Source organism: Onthophagus taurus, chromosome 1 (genome assembly GCF_036711975.1).
Source record: "Onthophagus taurus isolate NC chromosome 1, IU_Otau_3.0, whole genome shotgun sequence".
Taxonomy (NCBI): Eukaryota; Metazoa; Arthropoda; class Insecta; order Coleoptera; family Scarabaeidae; genus Onthophagus; species Onthophagus taurus.
In genome coordinates this window covers 36,378,181-36,400,217 of record NC_091966.1, presented here as the reverse complement: position 1 = coordinate 36,400,217, position 22,037 = coordinate 36,378,181, and the positions used below count along the sequence as shown (strand labels likewise).

The following is a 22,037-nucleotide window of genomic DNA, read 5'->3' as shown; positions in this document are numbered from 1 at the left end:
ATGATTATTAAACATTAAAATAAACTTAAACTCTAATAAAATCGTAACGTTTTTATCGATTTCAAATTCAATGTTAAGATCGATTGTTCTCGGATGAATGTCCGATCGAACGCCAATACAATGGTCTAACACAAAAAATAAACTTTCTAATCGTAAAACAGGTGGACGATCTGTGTATAACATAACACCTTGGCTGTTATATAGCACTCCAGTAAAACGTGATGTAAATCGTTTTTTTCGTTTCTTCAAATCTTTTTCTTCGAACACAATCAAAGGATTTTCGTAAAGATCGTAAATTTCTTTGATTATTTCCATGTCGTTGTTGTGTTCGATTTGATTGAATTTTTTCAAATTAATTTTTTCATTCGGTAAATACGATGAATTTAAATTGAGGTCTTCTCGTATAGTTTTTGGTATTTTAGACAAATCCGTTTTAAATACTATTAAATGGGAGTTGTTAATTTTTTCGGTTATTTTTTGAAAATCTTCCGTTGTGTATTGTTTTAAAGCTGGAAATTTTAATTCTTCAGTACTCCATAAAAGTATCTTTGATTCGATATTCTCTATTTTTACTAATAACAGAAAAATAAATAACATTTTTGTTGGATTTAAGAAATTAACTTGAGAGAGGGTCATTTTACAATGAAATGTCAATTTTTAAATTACTTGTCAAAGTGTTGTCAAGAATATATGTATATTGTATATGGTAGCACTGTCTTTCAAATTTGACAGATTGATTATAAATGAGAAATGTGGAGAAATGTCAAGAAAAAGAGGAAGTGGGTATCAATTGGACCGTTATGCATCACTTGACTAAGCGGCAAATGAATAATGTTGAGAAAAACGGGTTTTCGTTTTCATCTCTCTAAAAATATGACTTCTCAGAATAGACAGGCTCAAACTATTGAAAATTGTTTGGTGCCTGTCCATTTTTGGTGCCTATCACAAGCACAGAAGCCGCTTGGTCATTCGTTACGTTTTACGATTATACAGGATGTTTCTATAAGTCGTGGCATAAATTTAATTACTAAAACTAGAGACAAAATGATGACGATTCCTGTAAAAACTTTTGAAGAAAATAATAATCTAGAGTTTGATTTTGTACTTTTAAACTGGTTTTTATTTTATATAGAATTTAAGTCTAACCAGTTTTGGCCATCTTCAGAGACTCTATAAATAGATTTCTAGGTTTCTTAATATTTCTTTTTGTTTTATTAAAAAAGATCACATATCAAAGTCGGATCAGATTATTAGTTACTAATTTACAAAATTAAAGTTTAAAAAGTTGTAAAATGAAATTAAGGACGAAACTTGGGAAAAATTCAAGAATCATCATGTGGCTTAAAAATCAACGATTTTTTTAATCAATGTGAAATGACCCAAAAAACACGTTAAAAATAAAAAGGAAGTGCGGAAAAGTAACTAACACTAGATTAACTTCAGTTATAAAACTTCTATTATATGGTAACTAACTTCAGGTTTAAGATGTCAACATCAATTTTGACATATTTGTAATCTTCATTAAAAATCCTTTAAAATGAGTACAAACACGACATATTTATCTTCAATATTAATGAAGTTATGGTCAACTTCCAGTTAAGAATGTCAACGTCAATTTTGACATATTTGTAATCGTCGTGAAAAATCCTTTAAAATGAGCCCATACATGATACGTATTTTGACAAATTCTTAATTTTTATAAAATGTCTTAATATTTATCACAAAAATAAAAATATAATAAAAAAAATAAAAAATTAAGGTAGGTATTAATATTTAAGAATTAAATTGCTATCTTCATTATTGCTAATTTAGGGGTTAATCAAGGTCCGTTGAGTAAACATACTGTATAAGGTTATCCAACTCCATATGAACACTGTTGTTATGAATGTATCCCCCCGCAAAGGCCTTGCTGTGACGTCATTGGAAGAATTGACATTTCTATGTTTTTATTTATACAGTGTATTTCACTTAAGAAGCAATATACAAAAATATAAAAAAAAAAGATAAAATAAAATTAAAAAAATATTAAAATACAAGCCAAATATTAACGGTTATAATTTTATTATTGTTAGGTTATCCAACTTGTCTCGGTTACCATGGTGATTAAGATCCAAATATTGCAGGTGCTTGTTAAAATTGAAATTGAATTTGTTTTTTTTTAAGGAAAAAGTCTTATTTAACTCAAAATTGGTTTATTTAGGGTATTATAAGCAAGGTAAGTGGATTAAATCAAAAAAAGATATTTTTAATTTATTTCTCTTAATTAAAATCGATTTAAATTAACTACAATTAACGAATTTGTTATGAATGCGAGATAATCGTAAAGAATTCGAATTGTTTTAAAATTAATAATAATTAAGTTAGAATTGATAAAAAAATCGGAATAAAATTTTATTATTTTAAGGTTATCCAATTTGACTCGGTTACCATGGTGGTTAAGATAAAATATTGCAGTTGCTTGTCAAAATTTAAGTTGAATTTATGTTTTTTTAGTGAAAAACACATAATTAATTGGATTTAAAGGTTGTATTTAATTCAAAATGGGTAAATGGATGAAATTATAAGCAAGGTAAGTGGATTAAATCAAAAAAAATATTTTTAGATCAATTAAAATGTACAAGAATTTAGGGTTAAATAACAATTAAAGCTAGAACTAACACTAGACCTAGAACTAGAAGTTTTAGGTTTAGCCGGGCGTCTTAGACAAGAACTTAGAAAAGTCATTTACACTTACAATCACTTCCGGTTTGAAACGTCAACGTCAATTTTGACATATTTGTCATCTTCATTAAAAAACTTTTAAAACGAATCTAAAGATGACGCATTTATCTCAAAAAACAAAAAAGTTAGAATAAAAAACGTTAAACCCGAAGTTAGCAACAATGAAGATAGCAATTTAATTTTTAAAAATTAATACCAAACTCAATTTTTTATTTTTTTTTTATTATATTTTTGTTTTTGTGACAAATATTAAGACATTTTATAAAAATTAAGAATACATATGTCAAAATGACATTGACATTGCAAATCGGAAGTTGCTTATATCTCGAGTAATATTGGAATTAAACGTATCATGTTTGGGCTCGTTTTAAAGGATTTTTCATGCAATTACAAATATGTCAAAATTGACGTTGACATTTCTAACCGGAAGTTGACCATAACTTCATTAATATTGAAGATAAATACAGTGAAATTCCCCTAACTCGAACTTCTATATCTCGAATTATCCTCTAAGTCGAATAATTTTCGTAAGATCAAGCGTTTGATTAGGCTTCAAATGTGTTTCTCTAACTCGAATTTTCCATAACTCGAAGTTTTCTTCCGCTCCCTTAGTAATTCGAGTTAGGGGAATTTCACTGTATGTCGTGTTTGTACTCATTTTAAAAGTTTTTTAATGAAGATGACAAATATGTCTAAATTGACGTTAACGTTTCAAACCGGAAGTGATTGTATTTCCATTAATATCAACGTTAAATATGTCGAGTTTGGACTCATTTTAAAGCATTTTTTATGAAGTTGACAAATATGTCAAAATTAAAAGTTGAAAGTTTGAACTTTTTAGTTTTTTGAGATAAATGCGTCAAGTTTGGATTCACTTTAAAGGTTATTTTATGAAGTTTACGAATACAATAAAAAAATTAAAGTTGACATTGACAACTGAACGACTAAACCCGAATGTTTCTAGTTCTCGTTCTAGTTCAATAAAAATATACAACATAGTAATATCTTATGCCCACTGCCACTAGAACCAACACTAGACCAAGAACTAGAAACATTCGGATTTAGTTCCACGTTTCTCAAGACGGCTAAACCCGAATGATTCCAGTTCTAGTCTTGTGTTAGTTCTAGTGATAGTGTAAAACTAGAACTAACACTAGACCTAGAAAGTTTTTTCTAAGATAAGTTACACCTTTATATACCAGACAGCATGAAAATCTCTAAAAACGATAAAATGTCGTTTAGTCAAGTGATGTATAACGCGGTCCAATTATCCAAATACTTAAGTCTTTACTTTTTCAAGGACGAAATCTTTAACAAAATGTTTATGACGACAATGTTCATACGTGAATATTGTTTGCCTTCTGACACAATCTTATTAAACTATTCAAGTGTTTTTTAAAGACTTATTGCAGTAAATGCGACTAAATGACGATTAAAGCAAATTAAACCAAAACGACTAATTTCGACAAGGCACAAATCACTTAATTTGGTTAATAGGTAGACGTATTCGTCTTCTTATTTAGGAGTTTCCCAATTTCTCAATCAATGTTATCTTAAATAAACGTCAAAAAGTTTAATCTATATCAGTTTATATTTTTATTAATAAAAAGTAAGTAATTTTTATAAACAATTGGAGGATTTTACAACATACACTGGATAAACTATATAATATAAAGAAATACGTTAAACACGATATAAGTACAATGAGATTTTCCCGATATCACGTACATACAGAGATTAATTAGATTAGAAACAAATAAATTATTACTCTTTAAATCAACATCTTTTAAGAATTACTTACACTGTTATCCAATTCTCAATAATCTAAAATAAGCAAGTTTTGAAATCGATAATTTTTTATATAATTTGTGTTGATGTTATTATAAGTAATTCTTACCAGAGCTTGCTCTAAACTCTAAAATAAAATTAAATGAAAAATAACAAATCTTAATAATATAGATTAACAATCGTTGTTCGTGTAAATAAAGAATTAATAAAATTGTACAAAAATGTTGAAAATTCTTTCTATTTCAGTTTTATTTTTCTGTATTCGTTATTATTAGAAGAAAAAATAGTTTTTCACAAAATCATCTATATTCATAACAACCCTACCAAGTTTAAAATTAAGCAATTAGAGAATATAGAAATGTAGAATTTTTCTTTGCTAGCGAGCGAACTCGTTATTTTCAAAGCAGTCATTCGGCTAGATTTATTTTGTTTTCACTCTTACATGTTTTCCTTTTTAATCTTCACCTCCCTATTCTACGAACGTTATACTTCGTGGTATATTCGTTGCATAAATTTTAATATGTATATTGTTAAATACGCACCGGGCGTTCGATGGAAATTTTTTTCTATAACTATTTGTTAATATAATTTTATATAAAAAAGTAAAAATTAAAAATTGTTGCTTTAAGTCTTGTTTGTTTTATCTTATTGCTTAAACAAAAAAAAATTAATAATATTTGTTTAACTTCCACCGAACGCATTAGCTATAATCAATAATTAATAATAATAATAATTTGATCACAATTGCAGTTCATATAGTGAACACTATAAAGCGTAAATAACAAATATATATGTATATATTATATTATATAATTTAAAAACGCATACAAGATGTTCCGAAAACTAATGAAAGGACCTGTGCGTTTAGGAGTCACACAAGGTCGCTTATGCATAACTCATTTATTTACATTTTTCTTTTTATTTCGTAAATTTAATGTAGCTAGGCAGGTAACCCGTAAAATGCTTAAATATATTATATAACTTGGAATAATGCAATACAAGTCTTTTAATTTGTGTTTTTATAATGAGAAAGGGAGCTTAAATTATTTATAGGATACCTGCGGGTGCGTGTTTTATCTATAATTTTCTTGCAAAACAAAAAAACTTTTCTAATTTTATTGTAATTAATTCGTGCGAATACAGCACGAAAGCACCATGTTGTCTATATAAGTCGAGTGGGAAAACGTCGACCGCAAAAGGAATCATGAGCAAAGATAGCAATAACTTTTAACATTTTAATTTAACACGTTCATTTTTCGTATTTTTTTATTAATTTAAAATTCGTGTCTCGTACGTTTTAGCGTTTGGTTCTCTAAATAACAACAACACCTAAAATGACGAGGGGGGAGTGTGCGGCTTTTAACAACTGTCCACAAGTCTCGTTTTAATCGACTTTCGGACGTTTAACGATGTTTTAAAAAAATTAAAAAAGCACTACAACAATATTCGCTCTTTCTTTCGCTCTCTCTGTTTTTCTCTTTCAATCATTCTAATCCAGCGGGAAACGAATACGGAACAATAAAGAAGGTATCCAACGTCCGACACACACCTAAAAATTCACAATCCAAGGCACGAGTACTTTAAAGCTAAAAATTTTGGTTCCACTAACAAACAAACCATATAAAAATCAATAAATTTTTATTTTATAATTACGCCTTCTTAAACGGTGGTGTAGTTATAAAATAAAATTTCATTTTTTATCGATACGCGTTGTTTATTATTCTAAAAATGTAAACGTTAATAACGATCCAATCGACAAGAGGAATAGACACGTAATTACGGTTTCACCCTTATTTATTTTTTTTTAATTGCACTTTTTTATTTAGACAAAATTTAACGTATTTTTTTTTCTTATTTTTGCCTCCGCGGTCAAAACATTTTCCCACAAGACCCGAAAAATGTTATTTTTTTTATTACTTTTTATATATTTTTTTTAATTAATTTTTATTTAGCATAAATGGCAAATTACAGGTGTTTCTATAATAATGTATCAAAAGAAAATCTTCCAAATTGATTTAAAAATCAAATTAATCCTGAATTTTTATGAAACGATCAAAAAAATTGACGTTTCTTTTGATACATCACCATTAAAACACCCACAGTTACTAACAAAATTGAGTATAGGGGAATGGAAGATAGATAATTGTGAATATTTCAAATAATTATTAATTTATGTTAAAGTTTGTGATGTATATGTTACGCTGAAAAACCGAAATTGCTCTGTGAGCAAAAAAAAAACCCCACAACGTGTTATAGACAATGTTCAATGTCCATTAACCGAAATCAAGTAGATTTATATTTAATTATCAAAATCACGTGATCAAGTTTACAATTCTGAAACCACTTAAAACTAAAACTGCTTTGTAAATAATCCAAAATTTAACTGAAATGTGCGAGATAGTATCCTGGATGTTAGATAATAACACAAATAAATGGGAAGAACGATAAAGGCACAGAATAACTACTATGTTATTCTGTGGTTAAGGGTTGTTCAAAGCAAGAAAAATCGTTCCTTTCATGAGGGAATTAAAAAAAGTCCCTAAAAGACATGTTTGGTAGCATACAACGTATTGGACTGGCAGATTCGTCACTTGAAAAGAATTTATATCAATCTTTAAAAACAGGGGATTTAGAAAAAGTTTTGGTTGGAATGGCTTCAGAACTTAATAAAGAAAAGGAGAGTAGCATTAATGTAATTCCATATATGAAAACTATGGGAATCTCCAATCATATAATAAATGTAAAGCAAAGGTACATGCGGAATGTGGGGTTGAATTTGATGAAAAAATTGAGTCGCGAAGGTGAAACAAGTTTTGAAAATGTTAAATATGTCCCAGCAAAAATTTCTTCTTGCAGAAATTGGGCAAAATGTTGTGGTTAAAGTTCCAGAGGTCGGCAGGGGACAACTTGCGCCTAGAAATGTACTAGCTGTAGTAGTTAATGTAAATGAATCGGTCTGTATAAGTTAGCAACGAATGAAGGGGAACTCGACAGATATTATTCTCGAAATAATTCACCTCTATAGATTCAAATTTAATTAGCCAGTCAAATGTGCCTAGTTCTTCGTTAATTTTAAGAAAAGCGTCTCCAGAGACTGTGGTGGTGTTTTTGTTGTTTTGAAGTATTGTATAACAAACATTCCTTCATAAGGTATGATGTATGTTAAAGATCATTATCTTGTTAGAACCAGAACACAGTCGAAAAGTTGAGTTTTTGAGAGCTTGTTGATTTGGATGTTTTAAAACGTAATTTATGTCAAAGCTGCTCTCTAAAAACTCAACCTTCCGACTGTGTTCTGGTTCCAACAAGATAATGATCCTAAACATACATCATACCTTGTGAAAAAATGGTTATTATACATAACATTCACATACTTCAAACTTTCACTACATTCACTACTTTGAACATACTTCAAAATAACTAAAAACACCACCACAAATTTCGGATATGAATGCTATTGAACATTTATGGGAAGAGGTTAAGTTTTAAAAACTAATTGAAAAATGAAATTTATAACATTTGGGATAAAATCTCGATACTACACCAAAAAGTTAGTGGGCTACAGCATATTAAAACATAAGACCAACCTAAACTTAATCACTTTTGCTTAATATACTCAATTTTATGGCGTGAATCTCCTATCATTTGTTATCATTGTCATTATTTTATTTTATTAACATTGTTGTTAATACATACATGTCCAAATTTAAAATAAATTAATAATTATTTGAAATATTCACAATTATCAATCTTCCATTGTCTTGAATACTCAATTTTGTGAGCAACTGTATGTATATGTACTAAAGTTTCATTCTCAACAATATAACATACTCTCTTTCGCGCACAATGATCTATGTATAAATATCTTTTTTTTCTTTAATTTTTATTTTATTTTTTGCTGATATGCTAATGAAATATGTATTGAGTTTGCGTTTTTTTGTTTTGTCTTGAGGCTGTCTTTATAAATTGTTAATAATTTTATCTATTTTGTTTTGTTTCGTTTTATTTGTTGGCACAGAATATCATTTAAAATTCATTAATTCAGCGTCTACGTCCTACTGAAAAATGCAGCAATAATGATCGATGTGTCGAAATGAAATTTACGCGATCTTTATGTAAAATTTCTTAATCAATTTACAACTCAAACTGGTCTTTTCACTAATAACATTGTTCAACAACATTTTTATTCCCAGGTTTATTTTTACATACGATTATTGTTTTTTTTAGCTAAAATAAAGGAAAATCATAAGGTGTCAAAACTTGATTATCTACATTTTTTTGCACACAAGCTCAAAGACGATTTCGATACATTAGAAATGTTATGGTTTATAAATAAAATATGTATAATGACGTTTAACAGTATAAAGTAACACTATAGATTGAAAACCTTTTTATACCAAAAAATATGTTAAATGGTTGATTGATTATGTTGAAATTAGTTAATAAATAATCCAATAATTTTCAAGATCAATTACCAAAGTTTATGTAAAAAATATTTTTCTGTATCAATGAAATTCTCGATTTTATTTAACATCAATCCTTTCTATAATTCACAGTAATACACAGAATACAGGTTAAAAACTGCGATCTAGAGTACCATACAAATAATATTTAATGTAATTATTTTGGTCGCCATATCAGATTTTTCAACTTTGTTTATTATTTACCAACCTTGTGAAGCTGTAAACGTTGTGAGTGCAAGACAAAACTTATTTATTCACCCATCATTAACTCAGCTTATTTGCCTGATCGGTGAATTGAGGTTGCAATGTATTGTTTCGAAAAGCTTTATTTTTGAAGACAAAGGACAAAATGTATGGGATAAACTGACCGATGGAAACCCCCCACAAAATAAAAGATAGATCTAACGGCGACATAGCTCGTAACACTTACTACAAATTCTATGAAGATGTCAATCTCTTGAACGTTGATTTCTGCAAATTTTCTATTTGTTGGTCCCGAATATTACCAACTGAATATACTAATTCAAGAAATGCCGACGGCATTCGTTATTACAAGTACTTAATTGACGTTCTTATTTCGAACAATATCATCCCAGTTATTACAATATTCCATTGGGATTTACCACAATCGCTACAAACAATGGCGGATTGATGAATGAACATTTGATCGTTGCCTTTAAAAATCGCGTAAATTTATTATTTTGTTATACATTTGATGATCCTAGCAAGTTTCGTTTCAACAATTACTATCAAGGTGACACTTTTGGCGCAGGGTTAATACATGAAGGAAATAGCAATTATTTGTGTGCTTATACCGGTTTGAATTCCCATGTAACTTTCAATACTTCGGTTCAATATACCAACATACGTCGAGAATCAGGCCTTCAGTTTCGCGATGCTTCATCGTTTAAACTTAAAAAACAGAAGCTCTAGGACCATTAGAGGCTAGAAAGCTAATCTAAAAGTTATACAATAATTTTATGAACTGATTAAATGTTGAATTATGATCATTTATTGTATGTAAAACTTGATTCGTTAAATCCAAGAATCACCTCAGCCGTCCAAATTTAAAGTTGATGCGAGAAGTTTCCTCTAGCCAATTACAAAGCAGCATATTTGCATTCAAAATATCTAATGAGGATAGTTGAAGGTGGAAATGCCCATATTATCCGCCGTTTCCCTAGATGTATAATAAGTGTATGTTAAAACTTACATATACTCTAATATTTCTATTTATGCGATTTCTATTTGTGCAAGATGTTCCCATACATTGAAGGTATTCCAAACTCTACAATCGTGTACCTAAATTTGCAACGGGCCTGATACATCAATTACGCTAGCTTTATCAACACATTAATTATATGCAGCAATCAATGAGGTGAGAACCGAAATATTGAAATTGTTCTTATACGTTTATTATTAATCACAAATTCATAAGTTTCCTCAGCATGGTCATTAATCCAGTTTCCAGTGAAATACCAAGCGACCACATTAAAGTTTCTCTATACTATAAAAATTGGGGTTACTCTCCCATGGAAAATCACACAAAATAAAGGTTAAATCTATCGGTAATGATGTTCAACTCTTGCGACATATAAAAGCATCCAAATCAAAAATATATTTTATAATAACCATTAACAGAGAAAGGCGGATGAATAAACGCTCAATTTTATATGAATTTAACGATCGTACTAGATTTTGTTTTGAAAATGGTATTTATTACACGCAAGGAAATGGGCATAAAGATAATTACTATTTCCTTCGTGTATTAACCCTTCGCCAAAGTGTCATCTTGATATTAATTATTAAACCAATATCTACTACGATCGTTAAATGTATATATAAAATAATAAATTGAATTAATTTTCAACGGCAACGATCATTTGCTCGTTCATCCAACCGCCATACTCTTGTTACAAGTATGGTTAATCCCAATAAAACATTGTAATAACAGTTTTTGATAGTATTCGAATTAAGCTCGTCAATTAAGTATTTGCAGTAACGAACACCATCGGCATTAATTGAATTAGTATTCCCAGTTGGTAATATTTGGAACCAACAAATAGAAAATTTGCAGAAATCAACGTTCAAGAGTTTGACATCTTCATGGAATTTGTGGTAAGTGTCACAAGCTATGTTACCATTAGATTTGTCCTTTATTTTGTGTGGATTTACCTAGGTCAATCTACATCACGTATTTTCTCTTTAACCCGCGAAAAATAAAGTTTTTCAATAAAAAATACGATTTGACACGTTAACATCTTGCAAGAGTTGCATAGCCGTTAAATTTGTCCTTTATATTGTGTGGTTTTCCACGAGTAAATTCATATCCATATTTTTATATTATAAAGAATGGCAATGTGGTCGCATTGGAATTTTACTTGATTTACAATGGATTCAAATTAACTAATTGGTGTGAACATTGAAGTAAAATAATAAAACCATATTTATTCCAATTATTAAGTTTTTCTGATTGTTGGATTGGTTTATGAATCCAATTTTTAATTATTTATCCTAATAAGCTTTTGGATAGAGAGTGACATGACTAAAATTTGATCTGTAGTTGTGTAAAAGACTATGTCTAAGATAATCTTTTATTTCTTATTAGTTTTTGTGGTGGGGTTAATGTTGTTCCATGGGAAATTAAAATTTTTTTGAAGGGAAAGAAGATTTTCGAACACAAAATTGCTAATTTGATCTTTTAGACTTGCACATTAGTCAGTATAAATTTTATTTTCTTTATAAACATGAGATATTTGTAATAATTGTTTTGGTTAGGTTTACTTGGAAAACGTTTTACAGCTACACACGAGGCTGGTTCTTTAAACAGTTTCTAGTTATCTCTGCAATTTTCAATGGTATCAATGATACGCCTAAGATATTTAATATTTTATAATCAAATTAATTAATAAGTTCAGTTCTATTCCTGCTAGATATTTACGGAAACATGCTAAAAAACATAGCTATATGATACAAAAATATCAAAATAGTTGCTACTTCTATAAGCTTAGTTCAAGACCCTTGGATAAGCATAAAGCTGTGGCTAGATTAAAAAAGGTGAAAGCGTGATAACTACAGAAATCATTCAAATCAGAAAGTTATACAATACGAAAAATCTCTTACTGATCCCTATGTTACAAACGGTGATAATAATAAAACAGCTACTAAAAATGAAGATAAATAGAAGTATAAATATTCAAACATATAATAATGGTGAATAGTAAAACTGTAAATTAGATAACGTTTTGTACATACTCAAAGAAATATTAAAAATTATAAAACAAGATATATACAAATGAAGTGGAAAATGTTTTTACGCCACAAATTAGAAGTATTTAACAATTATATTAAAACGGTAGAAAATAATATTAATATTAAAATTAAAAGATTATATACACATAATGGAAAATTTCGTGAATTTATTGCATCTAAGGGAATTGAAACAACAGAATTAATCTCCAAAAAAGTAAGAGTTGTGTTATAGACAAAGAAACTACTTAAATATGTTTGTGCAATTAATACTGGTGTATATATTAACTAGAATACTGTTTAAAGATGAAACAACACCACATGAAACATTACATGGATCCTTTTCTTTGCTACATGCGAATTTTTGGATCAACCGTCTATATTGCTGATATTCTAAAAAAGATAAGGAGTAAATTATGTACCTTAAATTTTAAAAAAATAAAGAAAGCAATACTATGAAGAGACGAAAATTGTATATATAAATTTAATATAAACAGAGAAATTAGATAAAAACACAGATAATAGAAATTAAAAAGAAATGAATAAACATAATAGTGAAGGATAAAATGATGAATGTAATATAATTATTTACACCTGAAACTTATGAAAAAGTTATAACCTATCTTAAGTTGAAGCAATGAAAAGGCTTATAGAAGATGAACTTAAACCTCATGAAGAAATTATGAAATAAGGAAGATAATTCCAAAACCAGAAAATGTTAAAGGAATTGAAATTAAATTTCTTTTCAAAATAAAGCCTGATAATACTAGAATAAGATATAAATTAAGAGTGAGCAAAAGATTTTAAACAAATGCATTGTATACAGTGAAATAACATTAAAACATGATTCATTGCAAATATTATTATTGATGGCAGTTAACAATGATGTGAAATCATGCAATTTGATGTTAACACCGAATTTTTTTCTGAAGATTTAGGTGAAGGTATTTATACAAACATTTCAACAGGTATTGATGATAACACAGATGTGGTTTGCAAATGAATCAAGTTTTTCTACGGTTTAAAACAACCTCGCATTGTTAGAATGAAAAATTTACAAGAAAACTTTAAGAAAATTTGGTTTTAAATGAAATGAAGCTGCTAACAAATAATACTATAATTCATTTATTATACAGATTGTCTCTGAAATGCGTGTACAACGGAAGACCACAGATTCCTTGGCTCAAAATAAGTCGATTTAAGTTATCTATATCTTAAGTTGCTTCGTTTCGCCGCTAGAGGACTTCAAAGTTAGCAAAATAAATTCTTTTCTTTTTATAATTCATAAAGGCGTATATCAATTTAAACCATTTTTCAGAAGTGAGTACAACTTTAGAAAAACAGAAATGATGGAAAAATCATGTGTTCAGCGGGGCCCCATATTTTTTTTACTGATGAAGCAACGTTTGGAAACCTTTTTGTCTCCTATAAGATTTTGATTACGTAAAGCCAGAAAAAAGGCATTTTTAAATATATGCAAGCCTTGTTTACGTCATAGCAATACAAAATCTCATCGTAATTGGCACTGTTTTAAGAATCAACTTTGGATATAGATAACTTAATTTAAATCGACCTATTTTGAGCCAAGGACTCTGTGGTCTTCCGTTGTACACATATTTTGGAGATACCTGTATATTAAATACATCAACTTAATAATAAAAAATAAAATGAATATTACAAAATTATTTACACCTGAAACTTATCAAGAAGTTATACCTTGTCATGCATTCAAATAATGAAAAGATCTATATAAAATGAACTCATGTTATCAATATCATGAAGAAAATTAAACATAGACTGGAAGAAAGCTTTAATTAAACAAACGAATTGTTTATTTATTATTAGATGTTCATTTAGTCAAAGATGAGTTTTTAAGGGAAGCTGAGAAAGTAGCATATCAATGCTTGATTTTTAAATTGTTAGAAAGAAATCCTAAAAATTTAACGTTGAAAGGTACTATAGAAAACAAAGTAAACTTTAATTAAGCATTTAGAATTTCGAGCTTCTTACAAATATTTAAATAAGGATGCTAAACTTTTAGCATACTCAGATTATGGTAATAATCCGCATAGAAGACCATCAAGTTCTAATTACATTTTAATATTAATTAGTAATGACAGAAACTAATTCACCTCAGTTTATGCACCAAACAATTTTCTGGATAACAAGTACTAATAATTTATTTAAAGTTTATAAATCAACGCTAAATTAAACATTAATATTATTAAGTGTAATGTTAAATTTCTTGTTTAAAGTATTCATCACAAATTTCTTTTTTTGATCATTCTAATTAAACCATATTTTATTTGAGACATAAGTCATCGTTTTCAAATGTATTAGTAAGCAGCACATGTTCATATTATTTTAATAATGACAAATCCAGTCAATATTTTAATTTAAAAAGAAAAGTTATTGTTAAATCCTGTGTTATTTAAATCGAAATCTATCATGACTTTTTGATTAATAATACGTGCTAAATATTTTGTTTATCATATGGCATGCAGCATACTTTCAATGTTATCTGCATAGTTAACTGGAATGTAACGTGATATTATAGAAACAACTTCTAGGAATTTATTTGGAGAAACATATCAATTCTTTTTGTAACCTTATCAAGTGATTCATCATTGTTATTCAACACGTTAGAGATTATTCTGGTATTAGATAGAATTGTACCAGTAACAACATGGTAATTGATAACAGAAAATAAATTAAAATCAATCCCATTTATTAAAGAATGATTTTCTTTCTTTGCTAGAATAAAAAATCCTCTATGAGATTTTTGGTAAAGGTTTTCAATGTCACATTTCTTACTATAAATCTATGTAACTGTAAAGGCGAATCTTGGCACTTAATTTTTCTATATTTAAAAATCAAATTATCCCTTGTAATAACTTTTCTAATGTAGACTCGAATAAATCACTAGTTTGTCCTTGTGGTTTGAAATGTTTAAATATAAGCCATAAGAAACAAATATATCAATGAATATGAAAATTTTGAGACTAATATCTTGATTGCAAACCTTTAAATCATTAATTTTCCTTTATTTTAGGCAAAAAAAAACAAAAATGCCTAAAAACACCTGAGGAATAAATAAAGAATTGAACTTGTTGAACAATCTAATCAAATAACAATTAGGAAACGTTTAATTTTCGTTTTCCTCTACATCAGATCGCATTTATCTTTCGCTACGCGACTCGTCGTCTTACCACCAACTTGTAAACTGACGTTCCTTGATTTTTCCATATTCAGCAACTCTTGGAAAAGTTGTTTTACATTGTGGTTGGTCTTAGCTGAGGTTTCCATAAAATTTACACCCCAACTTCCAGCTTGCTCTTGGCCCTCTGTTGTAGTCACCTATTACATTTAACATAATTAACAAAAAAAAAGTTGAAAATTTAAAATAACAATTTTATTACCTCTCTTAATTCCGCGCTTTCATCGCACTTGTTCCCAACAAGCATAATAGGTATTTGACTAAGATCTGGTCCCTTGATCTCTTTAATCAGTTCCCATATTGGTTTAAGTTCTTCTAAACTTTGCCTACTCGAGACTGAAAACACCAAAATAAAAGCGTGTCCTTTGCTAATCGACAGTCGTTGCATTGCTGGAAATTGATGTGATCCTGTTGTGTCCGTTATTTGTAGAGTACATATGTTTTTATTGCAGCTAATAACCTAAAAGTTATTTAAAAAAAGGGCAAATTAGTATCAAGATGAAAAGGTCAAATAACTTACCAAAAAGAAAATTAAATAAACACATCAAGTACAAGGCACAACATTAAATAACTAAAAAGGAAAATTAAAATAAATAAATACTATAAAAAAGAGTACGAGAAGGAATAAAAATGTTATTGGAATATAATCAGAAAAAGAAATTAAATTGATTTGATATTTACCTGTCGATAAGTATCTTCTATAGTTGGTATATAACTTTCCCTAAAAGTACCCTTAACAAATCTAAGTACAAGAGAACTTTTACCAACACCGCCGGCTCCAAAAACGACGACTCGATAATCATTGCTCTGTTCCGGCATATTTACAAGTTCGCAAGATTTCTAATTCGGATGAAATAACCGAGATAAAACAACTAAACTCACACTAAGTTAACACGCATCGATGGCATCTTGAGCGGTCGTCGGTCATAATACTTCTGCAACGACAACGTTAACGGTACGTAATAAAACAACGAGGGGGGCGCCGGAATTAAAGGAAAAATAAGTCGTATTGATTAGCGACACCAACGTCAATTCAACTTTCAAACCAAATTTGACAAACACCATCTTTCAAAAACTTTTAATTGTCATTAATAGAGGGCGAATTACGTCAAATTGGCACAAACTTAATTTTTGATTTTATGCAATAGGTGTCGCGACGAATTCTACTTTAAAACTTTGAAGTGAAGTGATTGAAGTTAATTTTAATTGTCAAAGCTGATTATAATTAGCAAGAAAATCTTATTTTATTATTAGAATAATTTAAAAAAGAATATTTAGTTAATCCATTTCTGGATATAACATTTATTAAAAGATGTATTCGAAAATATTACGTCAAATTGACGTAACGTTAATTTTTGGTTTTATGCAATAGATGTCGCGACGAATTCTACTTCAAAACTTTGAAGTGAAGTGAATTAGGTTAGTTTTAATTGTCAAAACTGATTATAATTAGATTAATTAGTAAGAAAATCTTATTTTATTGTTAGAATAATTTAAAAAAGAAGTTTCCATTTCAATTTTGAATTCATTTTTATTCTAACAAGTTAATGTATTACAAAATTATTTTATCGAAGTTAACCCAAGATAAAAGGATTTATTTCCTAATTATCCAACAAAGCCATTTATCACAAAACTCGTCACCAATAACATTTTAGCATTCAACCACTAATGATAATGAACAACGGTTCTATAAAACGAAGGTTGTGATCAAAGTTCATTTTGCACACAAACTTAACACCGACCAGTTTTTACTTTCATCGGCGCTTGCAGTAGCTGTTCGATTTTTTTCAAGTGTTTGATTACATTTTTATATTGTTTACTTTCGATTTAATAACGGTTTTTATCTTTTCAACAAAGATAATGAGAGACGATTAAAAAGAGATTTAAGCCACCGAACCATCGCCTTGACAGACTTATTTTTGTTTTTGTGTTCGTCGCGTTGTGCGTGATCTGTGTATTTAGAATGAATATTTCCCGGCTAAAATTAATTACTTTCGACGTAACGAACACGTTGTTAAAGTTACGTTCCAGTCCCGGCAAACAATATGGTGAAATTGGCGCGATTTACGGTGTATTACGAGATGATAACAAGTTAGCGGAGAACTTTCGGAAACAATGGCAAAAAATGAACAGGGAGTATCCAAATTTTGGATTAAGGTCGGGTTTACATTGGTCGGATTGGTGGAAACAAGTCGTTAAAGGAACGTTTGCGGATACATCCTATTCCATTGAAGATAGCAAACTGGATCATATTTCAACACATCTTATTGATTTATATAAAACTTCTATATGTTGGCAACCGTGTTTTGGTGCTAAAGACTTGTTAATTTATTTAAGCAAAAAAGAAGGATTAACAATAGGAGTTATTTCAAATTTTGATCCTCGGTGTAGTACAGCTTTAGAAAATACCAAGTTGAGGGAGTATTTAAAATTTGTTTTGACATCTTACGAAACTGGTTATGAAAAACCTGATCCTAGGATTTTTGAAAAAGCGATGGAAACGTCTGGAATTCCCGACTTAAAACCTGAACAATGTTTACATATTGGGGATAGGGCGATGATTGATTATTCCGGGGCTAAAAGTGCTTATTGGAACGCTATTTTAGTCAATGATAAGCATCCTGAAGAGATTCGCCAAAAATATCCTTACGTCGACTTAAAATTAATTTTTCAAAATTTGTATGATTTACATGTGTATTTTAAAAATATGAAATAAATGTTGTTAACAAATAAAATGCTTTTTTTGACTCCTTCAGATAAAAATTAAATTATGTCCAAGTGTCTTTTCCTTAAAAAATAAAATTCGAAGAAGTAAGAAGAACAATATTGCCAGAATGGTTTGTTTGCAGAATTAATTGCTTTAAATGTACATGCGTAATTCCATATTGATTACAACCCATTCCATATTGGCAAGGTTCATAGACAGAAACTAACAAAAAAGAACAGCCAAGGAGCAAGATGAAGAACAAAACGCAAATAAAGAACATTTTAAAATAACTTAAATATCAACAAACAAAATGTTGAAATGTAAAGGAAAAAACTTAACTTGCCAGTACTAGGTATTTGTCCATTGACGAATTCCTCCTGCAACACTGAGATTCCAGGAGAAATTCCTAAATCTGACTTCAAAGTTGTACACCGGTAGGATCCAACCCTGACATAACCTTCAGTTTAAAGTCATTTACTACAACTGGTGTGTGACCTTCACCTTTATTAGCTGATTGCCGAACCTTCTACTTGAAACTTAAGGTCAAGATTATGCGGTGTAATCTTAAATGTTCTTGAGGTCAAGAGTATCGTCATTGGCGTTACGCGAATTATATAAATTTTTTCTACATATAGTGTAAGAATCAATTTTATAAAAATATACACCAAGAGTGTTTTAACCAGTAGATATTTTGCTTTCTACTTGTAATTTAAAACTTATGCTTTTGATGATGTACATAGATAACCAAATCAACATATCATTATAGGCGCCATCTTAAAGTGTACTGTTGAACTATTTAACAGACATGATGTGGTTGAGTATCGCAATTAAATTTTTCTAATTATTATGTTACATAAGAAAAGTAAACTATAAATATGAATGTATTTTGAAAATAAGATTTTATACAATCTTCCCTGCATCCTTCTCCTGTTTTTTTTTGTAAAATTGCTTTGTATTACCGACTCCTACACAAATCCCTTTAAAAATACCGCCATCTAGTGAACAAAAATGTAACAAATTAAGTATGGTCGAAATTCGCATTGATTTATATAACTAATGATTTACTGCATAAATAAATTAATCCTAATTATATAAAACTAATAAATTAAAAATAAATTCCAAAAATGTGATAAATATTTACCTGTAAAATATAAATAAAAGCACGCTCTCTATCGGATAAATATTGCACCAACGTAATGTTATCAATCAACAAACGAAAATTCAAAAGTCAGCATAGATTTTTAGACCGGCAAAGTTAAAACGTGCGTTAGTTTGGTGCCAAAAATTTCAAAAGAATCACATCCAGGAATCTAAAACGGGCATGCCACGGTTAAATTCCTAAGGTTGGTACCTGAAAATCGATGGAAATCGATTTTCCCGGGGTGATTCATCCCCACCGACCCTTGTTAAACGTAAAAACACCCCTGTGTCCGGGTCAGTCCTTTAAATGCCGACGAAGAAATTCGGAAAAATGCCCCCCGAACAAGAAGATTATCACAAATTATTTCACGAACTGTACAAATTGCATCCCGACACGAATAGGTGAGTTTTTAAAACACTCGACATAACCTCGAAATGTTAACAACCCCTTGGGTTATTTTTGTCATTTAGAAAAAAATTAGAGTGGAAAAAGAAGAAGAAAATGAATAAGGGGAAGTATAGAAATAAGAATAAGATGGAATTATTGAATGACAATGACTCAGTCCCTCCCCCAGATATGGAATTACCCTCAAATGCATCGTCTTTTGCTATGTTCGCATCTGTTCGATTAGCTGTTTTGGATAGATGGAATCGATATGCAAACCAAGAATATATTCAAAGTAGTAGTTGTATCCCCGTACCAATTATTGATGATATTGCATATCAACAAAGTGATGATAGTGATGATAATGATGATATTAGTGATGTCTCTAAATATCCAGTTACACCTCATGTGGTTGGTTTAGGATTAAAATCAGTTTTCACATTAATTAAAGAGAGTCGAAACACTTATCCAGGTTTATGCACCAAAGCTTTAGTAGCTTTATTCAATGTTTTACAAAATCAAACACCTGAAAGTTTAAGATTGGAATCAGATGAAGTATGTGATTCATTATTTGAGATACTACAAGATTTAGCCACTTCACATGGACCGGAAAGTTCTGTACCTAATAATGGAACTCATCTAACAGCTTTAGCATGTGCTTGTTTATTATCTTTGGTTGTTGCACGTGGAAATACTGGGAAATTTTTGTCCGCAGCAGCTTCATTAATAATGTGTCCGAGAGCGTTAAGTTTACAAAATATTAAGGTAAAATTATTTTTGATGGGAAAAATAAATAATATTAATATTTCTTTGTCATTTTAGATGCCACATATTTTAACGGATTTACAAAGAAGCGTTCAAAGTGTCTTTTTAGGAAAAACAATGAAAACGGATTATTTTCTTTTTGGAGTTCCCCATCAATCAAAAATGTTGACATTTCCAATAACTTTTCCATCCAGTGTGGAAAAAAATACTTTTGAATTTAAATCTATGACATGCGATGGTCATTATTTATTTATTTTCACCAATCAAGGTTTATTTAAAGTTGGTACAAGTTATGGTGGAACTGTTAGGGGTCATGTGTACATGTATAAACCTGATTTTTATCCTAAAGATACTGGAACCATTTTGTATTGTGAGGTAATTTTGTTATCAGTTTACTTGTGGTTTTGTTGGATGTGGTTTTGTTTTAATTTTTAATTTTTTTTATCAGGGAAAATTATATATTAAATTGGATGGAAGGAGAGGTTGTGAATTCTTGATAATTGATAAAGATTCTCTTTTAATAACCGGATCTGTACAACTTCATTCAAAAGATGCGACTGCTTCGGCGGTTTTTTCTTGTGGGAATTTCCTTGGAACAATAACACCAGCTAAAGAAGTAAAAAATATTAAATTAATTCATGTGTTTTAAGAAATTATTTTAAAAATGATTTTAGGATGGATTTTTAGTAAGAGTTTTGGATCAAAACTCAACCCCAGCCAGCTTAAAATCAGAATTAAGACTAGATTTAGCAAGGAAATGTGTTGATGCTCTTGGTATGGCTTCTTACGACGACGATGTGGGCCCTCAAACATTAAACATAAAAGTTGATGAAGAAATTGGAAGCGTTCACTCTGGGAAAGAATTTGGTTTACTCAGAACGACGACCGGTAAAGTTTATTATTGTGGAAAAGCTAGCGCGCTGGGTTTAAAACAATCTGGGCCGGGAATTGGAAAATGGAGGGAATTAATTTTACCCAAAAACTCGATTGTAAAACAAATAGCTGTTGGGCACGACGGAATGCATGCTATTTTATTAACGGATGAGAAAAAAGTTTATTTTGTTGGTACATCGCGTAGAGGTGAAGATGGGGATTTAAGTAAAATTCGTCGCCAACCGAAACCAAGTAAAATCAAGAAAATGACTGATTTTGATCATATAGCTCAGTTTGTCGCTTGTAATTCTGGTACAACAGCTATTATTACTGTGCAAGGAGAATTAAGAATGTTTGGAAAGGATGCTAGTCATAATGACCAACATGGTTTGTGATAAAGATTAAAAAAATAAAAATGAATAAATAAAAAAAAACATTTTCTTTTGTAGGGCGTTTAAAATATCTTAGCGATAAATACATAAGTAAAGTCGCTTTGGGAAAAGCTCATGGTGTTGCTATTTGTAGTTCAGGTCATGTTTATACTTTTGGAATAAATAATAAGTTTCAATGTGGAAGAGATTTTATTCCACCAAACAAAGAAGGTTAATTTTTAATTTTTTTCCTTAAACTGTCATGTAATGTTGTAATTGCAAGGCTGTTTTGATAAAAGAAAGTTGATTATTTCGCTTCATACCTTGATATGTTCCTTGCCTGCAATACACAACATTC

The 22,037-nt window shown here is 29.4% G+C and overlaps 3 protein-coding genes across 6 annotated transcripts in view; 2 read left to right on the top strand and 1 right to left on the bottom strand.

Annotated features, from left to right (window-relative positions):
* Positions 1-4,293: 4,293 nt before the first annotated feature.
* Positions 4,294-16,462, bottom strand: LOC111421047 (GTP-binding protein Di-Ras2). Its single transcript, XM_023054157.2, has 3 exons — positions 16,120-16,462; positions 15,641-15,898; positions 4,294-15,578 (listed from the first exon to the last, which is right to left on the bottom strand). Exons 1-3 carry the CDS (start codon positions 16,255-16,257, stop codon positions 15,384-15,386), a joined length of 591 nt encoding a protein of 196 aa, XP_022909925.1. The 5' UTR covers positions 16,258-16,462; the 3' UTR covers positions 4,294-15,383.
* Positions 16,463-17,020: 558 nt separating this feature from the next.
* On the top strand, positions 17,021-19,687 carry LOC111421065 (Rhythmically expressed gene 2). Its single transcript, XM_071201177.1, has one exon. The coding sequence runs from the start codon at positions 17,402-17,404 to the stop codon at positions 18,152-18,154; it is 753 nt and encodes a 250-aa protein (XP_071057278.1). The 5' UTR covers positions 17,021-17,401; the 3' UTR covers positions 18,155-19,687.
* LOC111421061 (MYC binding protein highwire) overlaps positions 19,593-22,037 on the top strand; it is a 59,958-nt gene continuing 57,513 nt past the window's right edge. For all 4 annotated transcript variants that reach the window (XM_023054181.2, XM_023054180.2, XM_023054179.2 and 1 more), the window contains exons 1-6: positions 19,593-19,687; positions 19,757-20,435; positions 20,493-20,810; positions 20,884-21,051; positions 21,110-21,695; positions 21,758-21,910. In XM_023054181.2, the coding sequence (XP_022909949.2) occupies positions 19,593-19,687; positions 19,757-20,435; positions 20,493-20,810; positions 20,884-21,051; positions 21,110-21,695; positions 21,758-21,910 (1,999 nt within the window). The remainder of the gene's footprint in view (positions 19,688-19,756; positions 20,436-20,492; positions 20,811-20,883; positions 21,052-21,109; positions 21,696-21,757; positions 21,911-22,037) is intronic.

Coding starts and splice junctions, on each gene's coding strand:
- LOC111421047 (XM_023054157.2), bottom strand. CDS start 16,257: ATGCCGGAACAGAGCAATGATTATCGAGTCGTCGTTTTTGGAGCCGGC. Junction 15,899..16,119: donor TAGAAGATACTTATCGACAG/GTAAATATCAAA, acceptor AATAACTTTTAG/GTTATTAGCTGCAATAAAAA. Junction 15,579..15,640: donor AAAGCGCGGAATTAAGAGAG/GTAATAAAATTG, acceptor TAAATGTAATAG/GTGACTACAACAGAGGGCCA.
- LOC111421065 (XM_071201177.1), top strand. CDS start 17,402: ATGAATATTTCCCGGCTAAAATTAATTACTTTCGACGTAACGAACACG.